Below are 18062 nucleotides of genomic sequence, written 5' to 3'. Positions count from 1 at the left end.
CCAACAATATAACCACACAAACAAGAGAGATATAGTTTCAACAAATCTGGATTTAGAAAAACAAAACTGTCTCAACAGATCCATCACAAGGCGCTAATCAGTCCTCGGGTCCAGCCGTTTGGCCAAACCATCTCTCCTCCTCTCCCTTCTCACGGATCAGTCTACCGATAATTAACAATTTAACTTAAAAACTCTGCCATCTCCCTCCCAAGAAGACGTCTCCTTGGGATGAAGATGCTAAAAGAACGGGTAACAACAACTCCGACTAGTATATATTTTTTGTCTAGAACCTATCCAACCCCTTATTATTTCCCTCCCCTTTTCACTGCCTGTATAAATAGAGAAGGACGGTATGTTCAGAACGACGCCATGTACTCCGACGCCATCGCCTGGAGCTTCTCAGACAACACAGACAGGTGCTCTGGGACCGTCGCCAGGTGCTCCGGAACCTTCGCCAGGTGCTCTTGCACCATCGCCAGGTCAGCGGGGAGGTCCAGGTTGGGGGAGAGCGCGAAGCCCGCGGCGGCGGCAAGGGCGATGACCAGCAGGCTGCCCTTGAGGCAGGTGGCGCCACGGGACAGCCTCCCGATGATCACCTTGCAGAGCTTGTCTGCTTCCTTGATGGAAGCCTTCTTCCCAGAGTCTTCTGCTTCTTCAAGAGCCACCTCATTCTGCAATACCAACAACCAATAGGCAGATTAGAACATGTGCAGATATATGCTGGTAGTTCAAGTCAATGTTATCTCCAATCAACAAGTAACTTGGCTAAGTGTCAATAATTCTATCTCTGATCAATAAGTAACTTGGGTTAAAAGTGTTGATAGCAGTATTTCTGATCAATAAGTAACTTGGGTTAAAAGTGTTGATAGCAGTATTTCTGATCAATAAGAAACTTGGCTTAATAGTGCCACTAAAACTAAAACCTAATCAATATAAGTAAATTGGCTTATGACTGTGAATAACACTATGTCTGATCCATAAGTAACTCGGCTTAAAAGTGTCAACAATACTATATCTAATCAACAAGTAACTTAGCCTAAGAGTGTCAATAACATCGACTAATAGATATGTAAAGGTCATTTCCACATCACGAAAGACCAAACTACTTTGTAACAACTCACTAGGACTAGAACTTTGCTGTGCCAATTTCAAGAAGCATCTTAACAGTTAAAAACTACGAGACAGCAAAACAATTTGTACACATAGCTCACCTTGGCCTTTATGCTCTTCAGAGTTGTTTTGAGAGCTTCAGAATTGAGCTTGGGAGCGAGCGTCTTCCAGTCAGCCGCTATTTTGCTCAGGACAACAACACTGGCTCCAATGTTTTCTGGGTGAAATTTGTCCTGAAAACAGAAATTATACATCAGTCACGATCAACTTGTGTAAAATGGCTCTACAAAGGCAAACAAGTAAAATATTACTTACCCACTGCTTGTAGCACTCTGGACTCTGAGTCAAGCACCAAATAAAAATATCAGCGGCCTCCCTGGAGAGCTCTGCATTTTCTGAAACATAATACAACAGTAAGGTAACAGGAATTTGCAAAACATAATTAATTGGCTCTGTATTGCAAATGAAGCTACTGATTAAAAATAACTCACTTTCTTGCATTGCTTTCACAGCCAAGGGCAAAAGCTGCTGCGCCGCTTGCCTCACAGTCTTAGAGCCAGGAGGACCAGCAAGAGCTAGTTCCTTTATTATTGGGTAGGCCGCTTCAAACCTCTCTGTAGCCTAAAGAGATCAATGCACCAGTTAGAACATTCAATTAAACATGCCGTAGAAAGGATGTGAGAATTAACATACCTTCACACGTGCATTAGGCACGGGAAATGCTCCTCTCATGAAGAGATCAAATGTTCCAGCGGGAACCAGGCGCTCCCCCCTTCTAACTGCGCCGTTCAATAAGATACCCCGAGCTTTGGAAGCATTGGGAGTAGTCAAAAACCTGCACATGAAAATCCCATTAAACGCTTCTGAAATGTAACAACTAAGATATAATCAGAAGATGTTATACAGCAGAAAACATAGCAACAGTGTGTTATACATATTTGCAGCAAGTTATACCTTTCCAGCAATTGCAAAACAAGATCTCTTGACTGAGGATTCCCACTTTTTGCACATAATGCGGGAAATAGGGAATGAGACCAGTAAAACATTCCCGATACTAGGTCACCTTGAGATGCCTATGATGAACATGAAAATGAATATGTATAAGGAAATAGGAAATATACAGATTAGGTTGTCAAAAGTAATCGGTGAGCAAAAAGGTTACGAGAAAAAAGTTAACACCTGATTAATAACCCAGGCAATGATGGGAAGCTTTTCCTGTCCAAGATATTTACTGTTCCCCACTATTTTGGGGAAGAGGTTTACTAGTACATCTGGCTTCCTTCTTAAAGTCAAGGCAAGCACAACAAATATTGCAACCTGACAAGATGAATGTTCAGTTAAAAATTCAAGTAAAACCATCAACACGAACAAATAATCACAAGCTCAATAATTGAAAATGTTACATCTATTCTAAGATTACTTCTGGTTGGTGAACAGAAGTTCTTTAAAGAACACTTCAGCAGTGCTGGATATCCAGAAACTGAAGTAATAAAAACAATACACTAACTGTATTTATATAAAGTTTTGTGGTCTTTCCACTTTCCAGAAAGCACAAAAGTTGTGTGTCTTTTGCATTGATGAAATAGACTTGCGTAAAGATGAATGAAATTACTTATGTGAAAAAGGAGCACCAAAAGAACTACAGATCTACAACACTGCCTATTTCTGTTCCACTACAGAAACATACATATCAACAGAAAGAATGTAATTTGCATTAGATGAAACTAATATACCTATTCATCAATGTAGGATGCCAGCAAATGAAATATACAATTTCCAAAACCTATCTATCAATTGGAAATTTTTTATTTAAAATCAAGTGCTTCTATATGCATCAAGCAACCTCAGTGTGGCACGTTGGTTGCTAGACTCAGTTGACACAGGTTCAGTATTACAACATCATTTGCAATTACAAATTTAGATATTATTATTTGTATTCCCAATAATCATGAATCAACGATACTTTATATGATTAACTCATGATATAATAAAGTCATAATGGGATGAAAGCTACCTGGGCTTTTGGAGTTTGCTGAACAACCTTCTTCGAGCCCTTAACTCCCAAAGGTTGACCTGATAATTCAGACATGATGCTATCTATACACCACACAACAAATTCTCCCAAGGCATCAGAAGATCTCTGATTGATCCAATCACTGGCAGTCTTGCAAACTGGCTCAGGAACATGGTTCAAGGGTACCTGTTAGATACATCCAGTTAGGCCCATCACAGAAAAGACCCAGAAGTGTAAAGCAACGCCATCCGCAATTATAAATGTACTGATATAAGGTGAAATTCAATCATATTGATAAAGTTGAAACGGCAATATGGACAAGCGTCAATATACTAAACAGTTAACTCATCTCTACAATCCATCTTACAGTTTAACTCCCCAAACCTGGTTCAGAAACTAATAGAAGGAAACTACCCTATAAAGTTATAATTTTCTCGCTATACTTTGCTCTAGAGCCATTTGGTATTATTATAATTCGGTTTCTTTTAGTGATGCGGAAACATATGCGATGTAATGTAACACACTGAAATAAGTAGTGCACATAGCAGTAATTAAATTACCTTATCCAGTTATAGTAAGGGTACGTACCACCAACATATGCAAACTTACCTAACGGTCAGAATAACTCGACATATGATTATTGACGTTATTTAAAAACATGTCTTTTAACTTCTACGACAACACCACAATCAGCATATAATAATCTGATGACCTTAAATAACTTCCCTCAATAGCTTGACAGGAATTCAGATGATTAATAATACTTGACAGCTAAAAAAGGTAGCACAAGCGCTTAGTAAAACACTAATGACAGTGCTTGAATTAGTACCAGTGTTGGGCGCAATAATACTGAACAATTTAGAAAATACCATAACCGCTACGCAAACCACCTCTACCAACAACACATTAATAAGTATCAACATTGGTGCAAAATTTTAATAATAATAGACACGAAAGTAGCGTAGCCGTTTCACGGACCACTGCACATGATGCTTCAATCAAAAAAGTGTGGCATAATAATACTAAACGGTTAACAAAAATAGCACAACAGTTACTCTTACTCGACTACTACAGAGGATGCACGGATTAGTGTCAACATTGGCGTTAAACCTTTAAGTGTACTACACATCATTGACATGGTGTAAAACCCTACCCTCTAACTTCTAAGAAAAACCTTACATAACTTTCTCAATAGATTTTCAGGAATTCAGATGATTAACAATACTTGACAGACAACGAAGGTAGCATAACTGTTTCGTGAACCACTGGACAGTGCTTGAAGTAGCATCAGTGTTGACGTAATAATACTGAACAGCGCAGAAAACTACCATAACCGCTATGAAAACACCACTACCAACAAAGCATTAATTAGTATCAACATTGGCACGAAATCTAAAAAATAGTGGACAAGAAGTAGCCTAACCATTCCGTGGACCACTACAGATGATGCTTCTATTAAAAGCAGTGTGACATAATAATATTAAAACGGCCAACTAAAAATGCACAACTGTTACTCTTACTTAAACTGCTCCTACAGAGGATGCATGGATTAGTGGCAACATTGGTGCAAAACCTAAAATAATCTGACATATAGTGTACTAGTAACCATTGACATGATATAAAACCCTGCCTCTAACTTCTAAGATAATACCAGTCATTTAACAACCTGATGTCGGATGATTAATAGTACTTGACAGACAACTAAGGTACCATAACAGTTTCTTGAAACACTAAAGACAGTACTGAACAGTTCAGAAAGCTACCATACGCGCCCGTGAAACCAGTATGGCGTAATAATACTAAACAGTGTAACAAAAATACCATAACCATTATTCTAACCACTACAGAGGATGCATGGATTAGTATCAACATTGGCGCGAAACCTTAAAAACTGCCTAACCATCCTAATAAGTGCAATTCTATTTCACATTAATTCAAATGCACGGTTCAGAAAACTACCATAAGCGCTACGTGAAACACCACTACTGGCAACTCATTAATTAGTATCAACAAGGGCGCGAAACATTAATAATAGTGGACACAGAAGAAGCCTAACCGTTTCACAGACCACTGCAAATGATGAAAGCAGTGTGACATCATAATACTAAACAGTCTAACAAAAGTACAATACGAGTTACTCAAACCACTACAGAGTATGCCTGGATTGGTATCAACATTGGCGCGGAAACCTTAAAAATGCATAACCATCCTACTAAGCACAATTCTACTTCACGTGTAACTGATATGCAAACCATAGAATTGGATAACCATCCTATACTAAGCACGATAGTATTCCACATGTAATTCAAACGAAACACTCACAAGAATAAAGAATTAAAGAGCATGTAGCGAACCAATAGCTCACCTCCACCATCTTGGACATTGGTGATTCCTTGAACATCTTTGCCCACGGGAACTGGGCTGCGCTCACGTTTGCAAATGCTCGGCCAAAGTAATCAGCAAACCGCATGAGCTGGATACCCTCCTGGTTCTCATACGAGGCCTGCAACCACAGAGCAAACAATCAGAATCTAACACAAAAGAACACAAAAGAGCTGCACCCTTTTTACAGCATACAGTCCTCGCGCGCAGCACAGTACCAATGAACCTTTCCTGAGATCCCATCTTACATCATGCGATCCCAACTTTCTAGAAAGCCTAATATATCCATACTATAAATACCAGAATTATCGGCTTACTCGATACGAAACTCCATAAAACCGAACGTTCAACGGGAATTAGAACAGAGCCGGCGAGATCCAGCGCTAAACCTTGGCCAGATCCGACCGTGAGGAAGGAGACAAAACCATGATCCAGACCGGGCCTCGCGAGATCTGGCCTCTAGACAAGGCATTTCAATCACGGGCGGGGAGAAGGTGGGGGCTAGTACTTACCGAGACTTCGATGAGGTGCGCGGCGAGGTTCTCGGCGTCGATGAGCGCGGCGGCGTCGGCGACGGTGACCTTGGGCTTCTTCACCTTGGGTTTCTTGGGCTTCTTGACCTCCTCGGGCTGAGGCTTGGCCGCCTCGTCGGAGTCGGAGCCGTACTCGTCGTCGTCGGAGCGCGCGCCCCACGCGGCGATCGAGCCGTCGGCCTCGTCGGCCGCGTCCCGGGCGGCCCGGATCGCGCGGTGCCGCTCCTGTGAGCGCTTGTCAACGCCCTCGAACACGTTGGACTTGGCCAGATCGGGCGCGGCGTGGGTCGGGGCGGCGGATGGGGCCGCGTGCTTGCGGGGTTTCCTGGGGAGGACCTTCTGCCAGCCGTGGGAGGGGTCGGTGGGCGCGGTGGAGGAGGAGGCGAAGGCGTCCATGGATGCGGAGGAGGAACCGGCGGCGAAGGCGACGTCGTCCATTGCCATGGCGGAGGGCGGGGGCAAGTCGTTCTGCTACGAGTTGTGTTTGGTTGTTTGAGAAAGACAGAGGCGAGCGTTGAGGAGGAAAACCGAGGAAGGGACGGAGGATTTTATTCTGCGCCGGGGCAGAGGCGTGGTGCGATTTTCTGGAAATCTTTCGTGAGCGTGCGCGTGACGTGCACCGTCGCCTCTGTCAGACGCTGCTATCTGACCGTGTATTTGGACGTGATCTTGGAGATAAGTTTTCACATTGATTGTGAGCATTTTATAGTTTTTGGAGCTTTTCTATTGCCTTTTATTTCTGTTATTAATTTCATGATCGTTTGGATATGCAGCCTCTTATTTTGGGTCATTAACTCTATGATCTTGTGTGGATATGCTGACATGAATGTGTGAGTGCGTCACCAGGTTGTTTCGAGATGTGTGCAGGCTGGCAGGGGGTTGGATTCAGCAAAACAAAGAGTTGGTAGGGTCACTCTTGCGAGCAAAGGGCGTCAAGAAAAAAAAACTTTTTGTTTACTCGTACCACTTTTTGGTTTTGCTTGGTGTCTATAGTACTAGGATTTTTTTTTGTGTGGCAATCTGAAGCCTGGTTTAAAACCTGAAAAAAATTGAACACATGCAATGGACTCACTCAGGTCATGTTTTCAACAAGATGATTGGTAGGTCATGTTTAACAGTGCGCGGGAAACATAGGGTCTCTGAAACCTAGTTGATATTTTCCCGCGCCTAGGTGAACAATGTGAGGTATTATCGATTTTGATGAGTTGAGCAAGTGATGTGGAAAGTCGACCTTTAATATTCAATCTGAAACTTATCTTTGCTTTCTGTTATACTGTCTTCCAACTGCGTTACATACTTTATGATGCTTTGGATATGCATACGTCGTAGAGTCGTGAGCATTAAGTTTGCTGCCGGTGGATCCGAAAAAAGTACTAACTGTTTTAACCTCTCTAAGCACAATGCGTGAGCGCTAAGTTTGCTATGGGTGAATCCGACAGAAGATAGTAACCACTCTAGGTGATGTGAGCATTACATTTCTTGCAGGTGAATCTGACAGAAAATAGTTATTTACTCATTAACTAAAAAGTCTTCGGTGGGAGATCTTTGGGTGTTTGTGAATCATATGCTTGTGAACTATCCAATTAATTTAGGAACTTTGTGATGCTCTGGATATGCACATGGATAGTTAGGTTTTTGTGTTGGCTGAAACCGACAAAAGTAAAGTAATTCACTGCACTTGCCTTGACAGGGGCATCGTTATTCTTCACGGGGGCAATTGGTAATTACTCATTAACTCAAACAACTTTAGCAAGAAGTTGATGGGTGCACCAAAAGCTGGTGCTTGTAAGCTATCCATAATTTAGATGATTTGTGATGCGCCAGACATACATATATCGCAAGCATTAAGGTTTTTATGGATGAAACCGATAAAAATAATTGTTTGTTTCGCTTCTTAAGCATGTGTCATTGTTATTATTCACGAGGGCAACTAGTTATTACTCATCAACTAAACCAAATTTAGTGAGAAGTCAATGGGTACACGTGAACTATTTGTAGTTAAAGACTTTATGATGCCATAGATTTGCATAAGTTGCAAACTTGTCAGCTATAAGTTTTCTATGGGACAAACCGACAAAATTAGTAATTTTCTTACCTTCTCGAACACGGGGGCATTGCTATTATCCAAGAGGGAAATGAGTTATTACTCATGAACTAAAAATGCTCTCGTGATAAGTCGTTTAATGCCCGTGAAATCCTATTATGTAAAATTCTCAATTAGTTTAAGAACTTTATGATGATTTGTATATGCATGTGTCACAAACTTGTGAGTGTTAAGCTATATATAGTTGAAACTATAAAAAGTTAATTTTCTTCACTTCGCCGAGCACATGTGGCATCGTTATTCTTAAGGGTAACTAGCTACCATCAATTAATTAAAATGGTCCGTGCGAAAAGTCATTGGATTCGCGAGCAAGATAGGACATGGATAAAGTGGCAGGACGAAGCACTCAACATAAGATGGTTTGCACAACATGTTTAAATATGTGCATAGATTGTCGCGTCTTTCAAACCTAGGTTATTTTTGCCATGTGTGGATGCACGAGTGTTAGATACTATCAGTTTAAGGAAATGGCGTGAGTGAAGTGGAAGTGGACCTTTTAGTTAAATCTTATAATTATACTTTTCTTTTCATTATACAACCTTTCAGTTAATTTACTGATTATATGATGACTTGCATGTGCATATGTCACACATTCCTGAGCTTTAAAATTAACATGAAAGTTACCGAAAAAATAGCAACTAGTTCCACTTTACTAAGCACACGGTACATCCTTATTATTCATTAGGAGAACTAGTTATTACACATAAATATATAGCGATTGTGATCAGAAATTTTAGGGTGCACATGAACCCAATGCTTGTAAATTATTTTGTGGTGTCGATGACTTTATGATGCTTTTTAAGCGTTTATTTGGACTAGTGAGTTCATGTTATTAAGTAACAGTAAGATGGAGCTAACTAGGAGCCACCATAGCGATTTGGAAGCCTAAACCGTCCGATCAACCCATCTAACGGTAGAGGGCGTTACTTAGCACCGAAACGTTGTTAGGGAGATTATTTTTCTTTCTAACAGTAAGATGGGGCTAACTAGGAGCCACCACAGCGATTTGGAAGCCTAAACCGTCCGATCAACCCATCTAACGGTGGAGGGCGTTACTTAGCCCCGAAATGTTGTTAGGGAGATTATTTTTGTTTCGTTGGTCGCTGTGAGGGCTCCAGTGTTCGTTGCTGGGTGATGCTTGTTACGCGTACAGCACGCGTCCGTTGGGAACCCAAGAGGAAGGTGTGATGCGTACAGCGGCAAGTTTCCCTCAGTAAGAAACCAAGGTTTATCGAACCAGTAGGAGCCAAGAAGCACGTTGAAGGTTGATGGCGGCGGAGTGTAGTGCGGCGCAACACCAGGGATTCCGGCGCCAACGTGGAACCTGCACAACACAACCAAAGTACTTTGTCCCAACGTAACAGTGAGGTTATCAATCTCACCGGCTTGCTGTAACAAAGGATTAGATGTATAGTGTGGATGATGATTGTTTGCAGAGAACAGTAGAACGAGTATTGCAGTTGATTGTATTCGATGTTAAGAATGGACCGGGGTACACAGTTCACTAGAGGCGTCTCTCCCATAAGAATAAGCATGTTGGGTGAACAAATTACAGTTGGGCAATTGACAAATAAAGAGGGCATGACCATGCACATACATGTTATGATGAGTATTGTGAGATTTAATTGGGCATTACGACAAAGTACATAGACCGCTATCCAGCATGCATCTATGCCTAAAAAGTCCACCTTCAGGTTATCATCCGACCCCCCTCCAGTATTAAGTTGCAAACAACAGACAATTGCATTAAGTATGGTGCGTAATGTAATCAACAAATATATCCTTGGACATAGCATTGATGTTTTATCCCTAGTGGCAACAGCACATCCACAACCTTAGAGGTTTCTGTCACTCCCCCAGATTTAATGGAGACATGAACCCACTATCGAGCATAAATACTCCCTCTTGGAGTTACAAGTATCAACTTCGCCAAAGCCTCTACTAGCAACGGAGAGCATGCAAGATCATAAACAACACATAGATGATATTGATAATCAACATAACATAGCATTCACTTATTCATCGGATCCCAACAAACACAACATATAGTATTACAGATAGATGATCTTGATCACGTTTAGGCAGCTCACAAGATCCGACAATGATAACACAATTAGGAGAAGACGACCATCTAGCTACTGCTATGGACCCATAGTCCAGGGGTGAACTACTCACTCATCACTCCGGAGGCGACCATGGCGGTGAAGAGTACTCCGGGAGATGATTCCCCTCTCCAGCAGGGTGCCGGAGGCGATCTCCTGAATCCCCCGAGATGGGATTGGCGGCGGCGGCGGCGTCTCTGGAAAGTTTTCCGTATCGTGGCTGTCGGTACTGGAGTTATTATCGACGAAGGCTTAAATAGGCGGAGGAGGTAGCTTTAGGGGCGACGCGAGGGGCCCACACAACAGGGCCGCGCGGCCAGGGCTTGGGCCGCGCCGCCCTGGCGTGTCGCCGCCTCGTCGCCCCACTTCGTTTCCTCTCCGGACTTCTGGAAGTTTCGTGGAAAAATAAGATCTTGGGCGTTGATTTCGTCCAATTCCGAGAATATTTCCTTACTAGGATTTCTGAAACCAAAAACAGCAGAAAACAGCAACTGGATCTTCGGCATCTCGTTAATAGGTTAGTGTCGGAAAATGCATAAATATGACATAAAGTATGCATAAAACATGTAGGTATCATCAATAAAGTGGCATGGAACATAAGAAATTATCGATACGTTGGAGACGTATCAGCATCCCCAAGCTTAGTTCCTGCTCATCACGAGTAGGTAAACGATAACAAAGATAATTTCTGAAGTGATATGCCATCATAATCTTGATCATACTATTGTAAGCACATGTAATGAATGCAGCGATCCAAGACAATGGTAAATGTAATGAGTAAACAATTGAATCATATAGCAAAGACTTTGCATGAATAGTACTTTCAAGACAAGCATCAATAAGTCTTGCATAAGAGTTAACTCATAAAGCAATAAATTCAAAGTAAAGGTATTGAAGCAACACAAAGGAAGATTAAGTTTCAGCGGTTGCTTTCAACTTGTAGCATGTATATCTCATGGATATTGTCAACATAAAGTAATATAATAAGTGCAATATGCAATTATGTAGGAATTAATGCACAGTTCACACAAGTATTTGCTTCTTGAGATGGAGAGAAATAGGTGAACTGACTCAACATAAAAGTAGAAGAAAGGCCCTTCGCAGAGGGAAGCATCGATTGCTATATTTGTGCTAGAGCTTTGGTTTTGAAAACAAGAAACAATTTTGTCAACGGTAGTAATAAAGCATATGCATCATGTAAATTATATCCTACAAGTTGCAAGCCTCATGCATAGTATACTAATAGTGCCCGCACCTTGTCCTAATTAGCTCGGATTACCTGGATTATCACCGTAATACATATGTTTTAACCAAGTGTCACAAAGGGGTACCTCTATGCCGCCTGTACAAAGGTCTAAGGAGAAAGCTCGCATTGGATTTCTCGCTTTTGATTATTCTCAACTTAGACATCCATACCGGGACAACATAGACAACAGATAATGGACTCCTCTTTAATGCTTAAGCATTCAACAACAATTAATTTTCTCATATGAGATTGTGGATATTTTTCCAAAACTGAAACTTCCACCATGGATCATGGCTTTAGTTAGCGGCCCAAATGTTCTTCTCTAACAGTATGCATGCTCAAACCATTCAACTCATGGTAAATCGCCCTTACTTCAGACAAGACAGACATGCATAGCAACTCACATGATATTCAACAAAGAGTAGTTGATGGCGTCCCCAGGAACATGGTTATCGCTCAACAAGCAACTTATAAGAAATAAAATGCATAAGTACATATTCAATACCACAATAGTTTTTAGGCTATTTGTCCCATGAGCTATATATTGCAAAGATAGAGAATAGAAATTTTAAAGGTAGCACTCAAGCAATTTACTTTGGAATGGCGGAGAAATACCATGTAGTAGGTAGGTATGGTGGACACAAATGGCATAGTGTTTGGCTCAAGGATTTTGGATGCATGAGAAGTATTCCCTCTCGATACAAGGTTTAGACTAGCAAGGTTATTTGAAACAAACACAAGTATGAACCGGTACAGCAAAACTCACATAAAAGACATATTGTAAGCATTATAAGACTCTATACCGTCTTCCTTGTTGTTCGACCCTTACTAGAAATTATCTAGACCTTAGAAAGACCAATTATGCAAACCAAATTTTAGCAAGCTCTATGTATTTCTTCATTAATATGTGCAAAGTATATGATGCAAGAGCTTAAACATGAGCACAACAATTGCCTAGTATCAAATTATTCAAGACATTCTACCAATTACTACATGTAGCATTTCCCGTTTCCAACCATATAATAATTTAACGAAGAAGATTCAACCTTTGCCATGAACATTATGAGTAAAGCCTAAGGACATATTTGTCCATATGCAACAGCGGAGCGTGTCTCTCTCCCACACAATGAATGCTAGGATCCATTTTATTCAAACAAAACAAAAACGAAAACAAACAGACGCTCCAAGCAAAGTACATAAGATGTGACGGAATAAAAATATAGTTTCACTAGAGGAACCTGATAATGTTGTCGATGAAGAAGGGGATGCCTTGGGCATCCCCAAACTTAGACGCTTGAGTATTCTTGAAATATGCAGGGGTGAACCACCGGGGCATCCCCAAGCTTAGAGCTTTCACTCTTCTTGATCATATTGTATCATTTTCCTCTCTTGATCCTTGAAAACATCCTCCACACCAAACTCAAAACAACTCATTAGAGGGTTAGTGCACAATCAAAATTCACATGTTCAGAGGTGACATAATCATTCTTAACACTTCTGGACATTGCACAAAGCTACTGAAAGTTAATGGAATAGAAAAATCCATCAAGCATAGCAAAACAGGCAATGCGAAATAAAAGGCAGAATCTGTCAAAACAGAACAGTCCGTAAAGATGAATTTCTAAGAGGTACCATACTTGCTCAAATGAAAATGCTCAAATTCAATGAAAGTTGCGTAAATATCTGAGGATCACTCACGTAAATTGGCATAATTTTCTGAGTTACCTACAGAGAATTAGGCCCAGATTCGTGACATCAAGAAATCTGTTTCTGCGCAGTAATCCAAATCTAGTATGAACCTTACTATCAAAGACTTTACTTGGCACAACAATGCAACAAAACTAAGATAAGGAGAGGTTGCTACAGTAGTAACAACTTCCAAGACTCAAATATAAAACAAAAGTGCAGTAGTAAAATCATGGGTTGTCTCTCACAAGCGCTTTTCTTTAACGCCTTTCAGCTAGGCGCAGAAAGTGTGTATCAAGTATGATCAAGAGACGAAGCATCAACATCATAATTTGTTCTAATGATAGAATCAAAAGGTAACTTCATTCTCTTTCTAGGGAAGTGTTCCATACCTTTCTTGAGAGGAAATTGATATTTAATATTACCTTCCTTCATATCAATAATAGCACCAACAGTTCGAAGAAAAGGTCTTCCCAATATAATGGGATAAGATGCATTGCATTCAGTATCCAAGACAAAAAAATCAACGGGGACAAGGTTATTGTTAATCGTAATACAAACATTATCAACTCTCCCCAAAGGTTTCTTTGTAGAATTATCAGCAAGATTAACATCCAAATAACAATTTTTCAATGGTGGCAAGTCAAGCATATTATAGATCTTTCTAGGCATAACGGAAATACTTGCACCAAGATCACATAAAGCATTACAATCAAAGTCATTGACCTTCATCTTAATGATGGGCTCCCAACCATCCTCTAACTTCCTAGGAATAGAAGCTTCACGATTTAATTTCTCTTCTCTAGCTTTTATGAGAGCATTTGTATTATGTTTCGTAAAGGCCAAATTTATAGCACTAGCATTAGAACTCTTAGCAAGTTTTTGTAAGAACTTTATAACTTCAGAGATGTGACAATCTTCAAAATCCAAACCATTATAATCTAAAGCAATGGGATCATTGTCCCCAATGTTGAAAAAAAAATTAGCAGTTTTATCACGAGTATTTCGTAGCTTTAGCAGTTTCAGGCAGTTTTTCACGCTTTGCATTAGAAGTGGAAACATTGCCAACACCAATTATTTTACCATTAATAGTAGGAGGTGCAGCAACATGTGGAGAATTAGCATTACTAGTGGTGGTAATAGTCCAAACTTTAGATATATTATCTTCTTTAGCATTTTCTTCTTTTTCCCACCTAGCACGCAATTCGGCCATCAATCTTATATTCTCATTAATTCTAACTTGGATGGCATTTTCTGTAGTAAATGACTTAATTTCATTATTTTCATTAGGAATAACTTTCGATTTCAAGAGATCAACATCAGTAGCAAGACTATCGACTTTAGAAGCAAGTATATCAATTTTCCCAAGCTTGTCTTCAACAGATTTGTTAAAAGCAGTTTGTGTACTAATAAATTCTTTAAGCATGGCTTCAAGTCCAGGGGGTGTATTCCTATTATTGTTGTAATAATTCCCATAAGAATTACCATAGCCGTTGCCATTATTATAAGGATATGGCCTATAGTTGTTACTAGAATTGTTCCGGTAAGCATTGTTGTTGAAATTATTATTTTTAATGAAGTTCACATCAACATGTTCTTCTTGGGCAACCAATGAAGCTAATGGAACATTATTAGGATCAACATTTGTCCTACCATTCACAAGCATAGACATAATAGCATCAATCTTATCACTCAAGGAAGAGGTTTCTTCAACAGAATTTACCTTCTTACCTTGTGGAGCTCTTTCCGTGTGCCATTCAGAGTAATTAATCATCATATTATCAAGAAACTTTGTTGCGTCGCCTAGAGTGATGGACATAAAGGTACCTCCAGCAGCTGAATCCAATAGGTTCCGCGAAGAAAAATTCAGTCCTGCATAAAAGGTTTGGATGATCATCCAAGTAGTCAGTCCATGGGTTGGGCAATTTTTAACCAAAGATTTCATTCTTTCCCAAGCTTGGGCAACATGCTCATTATCCAATTGTTTAAAATTCATTATGCTACTTCTCAAAGATATAATTTTAGTAGGAGGATAATATCTACCAATAAAAGCATCCTTGCATTTAGTCCATGAATCAATACTATTATTAGGCAGAGATAGCAACCAATCTTTAGCTCTTTCTCTTAATGAGAAAGGAAACAATTTTAATTTTATAATGTCACCATCTACATCCTTATGCTTTTGCATTTCACATAGTTCAACAAAATTATTGAGATGGGCAGCAGCATCATCAGAACTATCACCAGAAAATTGCTCTCTCATAACAAGATTCAGTAAAGCAGGTTTAATTTCAAAGAATTCATCTGTAGTAGCAGGTGGAGCAATAGGTGTGCATAAGAAATCATTATTATTTGTGGTTGTGAAGTCACACAACTTAGTATTTTCAGGAGTACCCATTTTAGCAACAGTAAATAAAGCAAACTAGATAGAGTAAATGCAAGTAACTAATTTTTTTGTGTGTTTTTAATATAGCAAACAAGATAGCAAGTAAAGTAAAACTAGCAACTAATTTTTTTGATATAATGCAGCAAACAAAGTAGTAAATAAAATAAAGCAAGACAAAAACAAAGTAAAGAGATTGGAGGTGGAGACTCCCCTTGCAGCGTGTCTTGAGTTCCCTGGCAACGACGCCAGAAATTTGATGCTTGTTACGCGTACAGCACGCGTCCGTTGGGAACCCCAAGAGGAAGGTGTGATGCGTACAGCGGCAAGTTTCCCTCAGTAAGAAACCAAGGTTTATCGAACCAGTAGGAGCCAAGAAGCACGTTGAAGGTTGATGGCGGTGGAGTGTAGTGCGGCGCAACACCAGGGATTCCGGCGCCAACGTGGAACCTGCACAACACAACCAAAGTACTTTGTCCCAACGTAACAGTGAGGTTGTCAATCTCACCGGCTTGTTGTAACAAAGGATTAGATGTATAGTGTGGATGATGATTGTTTGCAGAGAACAGTAGAACGAGTATTGCAGTTGATTGTATTCGATGTTAAGAATGGACCGGGGTCCACAGTTCACTAGAGGCGTCTCTCCCATAAGAATAAGCATGTTGGGTGAACAAATTATAGTTGGGCAATTGACAAATAAAGAGGGCATGACCATGCACATACATGTTATGATGAGTATTGTGAGATTTAATTGGGCATTACGACAAAGTACATAGACCGCTATCCAGCATGCATCTATGCCTAAAAAGTCCATCTTCAGGTTATCATCCGAACCCCCTCCAGTATTAAGTTGCAAACAACAGACAATTGCATTAAGTATGGTGCGTAATGTAATCAAAAAATATATCCTTGGACATAGCATTGATGTTTTATCCCTAGTGGCAACAGCACATCCACAACCTTAGAGGTTTCTGTCACTCCCCCAGATTTAATGTAGACATGAACCCACTATCGAGCATAAATACTCCCTCTTGGAGTTACAAGTATCAACTTGGCCAGAGCCTCTACTAGCAACGGAGAGCATGCAAGATCATAAACAACACATAGATGATATTGATAATCAACATAACATAACATTCACTTATTCATCGGATCCCAATAAACACAACATATAGCATTACAGATAGATGATCTTGATCATGTTTAGGCAGCTCACAAGATCCGACAATGATAGCACAATTAGGAGAAGGCGACCATCTAGCTACTGCTATGGACCCATAGTCCAGGGGTGAACTACTCACTCATCACTCCGGAGGCGACCATGGCGGTGAAGAGTCCTCCGGGAGATGATTCCCCTCTCCGGCAGGGTGCCAGAGGCGATCTCCTGAATCCCCCGAGATGGGATTGGCGGCGGCGGCGTCTGGAAGGTTTTCCGTATCGTGGCTCTCGGTACTGGAGTTATTATCGACGAAGGCTTAAATAGGCGGAGGAGGTAGGTTTAGGGGCGACGCGAGGGGCCCACACAACAGGGCCGCGCGGCCAGGGCTTGGGCCGCGCCGCCCTGGCGTGTCGCCGCCTCGTCGCCCCACTTCGTTTCCTCTCCGGACTTCTGGAAGCTTCGTGGAAAAATAAGATCCTGGGCGTTGATTTCGTCCAATTCCGAGAATATTTCCTTACTACGATTTCTGAAACCAAAAACAGCAGAAAACAACAACTGACTCTTCGGCATCTCGTTAATAGGTTAGTGCCGAAAAATGCATAAATATGACATAAAGTATGCATAAAACATGTATGTATCATCAATAAAGTGGCATGGAACATAAGAAATTATCGATACGTTGGAGACGTATCACTGGGCTGCTACTCCGAAGATTGAGTCGGGGGCTTTCTTGTGAAACAGGCTAATTTATTGATTTGGCGATGGGCTGCCGCTCGGCGAGCAGATTTTCGTGGCCTAGACCATGCCGTCCTCTCTAATGGCCGACCGAGCTGCCCATCTGCCTTCTGCGAGTGGAGGTGCGTTACATCGCGTCTTTTTGTTCCTCTATATCATCCGTGCACCATCTCTTTGGAATCCATGGACTTTTTCCTAGGGTTGATTTTTCGGTGGTGGTGCTGGATTGGCGTGAGGCTCCCAAGGTTATGCGGCCTCTCGATTCTTATTGTGTTGTTCCCTACCTCGATTTGTCTCCCGAGTCTGATCTTCAACCCTTCTTATGTTGATTTCTCTTGGCTCTGGATGCAGGGTGAGGGGGCAGCATGGATAGATCCGGTCACTTTGTGCTCCATGCCTTCAAGGAAAGTTGACACAATTGAAGTGCCAAATCGAATCCCCTGTCATGGCCATGATGAATCGAACTATCGACAGTAAATCACTGGTCACGACTGTAATAATTGTTGAGAATTATGGGTTTTGAGTTTACTCAGTTCGGTAGTGAATTAATTTGATAGGAGATTGTTCCTTCAAAAAAAAATTGATAGGAGATTGTGGAAACAGAAACA

At 40.8% G+C, this 18062-nt stretch overlaps 1 protein-coding gene across 1 annotated transcript; it reads right to left on the bottom strand.

Moving 5' to 3' along the window:
• Positions 1 to 32: 32 nt before the first annotated feature.
• LOC127340947 (uncharacterized) lies at positions 33 to 6577 on the bottom strand. Its single transcript, XM_051366714.2, has 10 exons — positions 6019 to 6577; positions 5490 to 5627; positions 3125 to 3310; positions 2290 to 2427; positions 2065 to 2183; positions 1804 to 1945; positions 1602 to 1731; positions 1426 to 1505; positions 1212 to 1343; positions 33 to 671 (listed from the first exon to the last, which is right to left on the bottom strand). Exons 1-10 carry the CDS (start codon positions 6481 to 6483, stop codon positions 357 to 359), a joined length of 1845 nt encoding a protein of 614 aa, XP_051222674.1. The 5' UTR covers positions 6484 to 6577; the 3' UTR covers positions 33 to 356.
• Between the last annotated feature and the right edge of the window lie 11485 nt (positions 6578 to 18062).

Source organism: Lolium perenne, chromosome 3 (genome assembly GCF_019359855.2).
Source record: "Lolium perenne isolate Kyuss_39 chromosome 3, Kyuss_2.0, whole genome shotgun sequence".
Classification (NCBI taxonomy): Eukaryota; Viridiplantae; Streptophyta; class Magnoliopsida; order Poales; family Poaceae; genus Lolium; species Lolium perenne.
This window is presented reverse-complemented; position numbering and strand designations above follow the sequence as displayed.

Excerpts from the sequence above, each read along its gene's own strand:
- LOC127340947 (XM_051366714.2), bottom strand. The coding sequence starts at position 6,483 with ATGGCAATGGACGACGTCGCCTTCGCCGCCGGTTCCTCCTCCGCATCC. Across the intron at positions 5,628-6,018 it reads CGCACCTCATCGAAGTCTCG|GCCTCGTATGAGAACCAGGA; the intron begins GTAAGTACTAGC and ends CTGTGGTTGCAG. Across the intron at positions 3,311-5,489 it reads CAATGTCCAAGATGGTGGAG|GTACCCTTGAACCATGTTCC; the intron begins GTGAGCTATTGG and ends TGTATCTAACAG.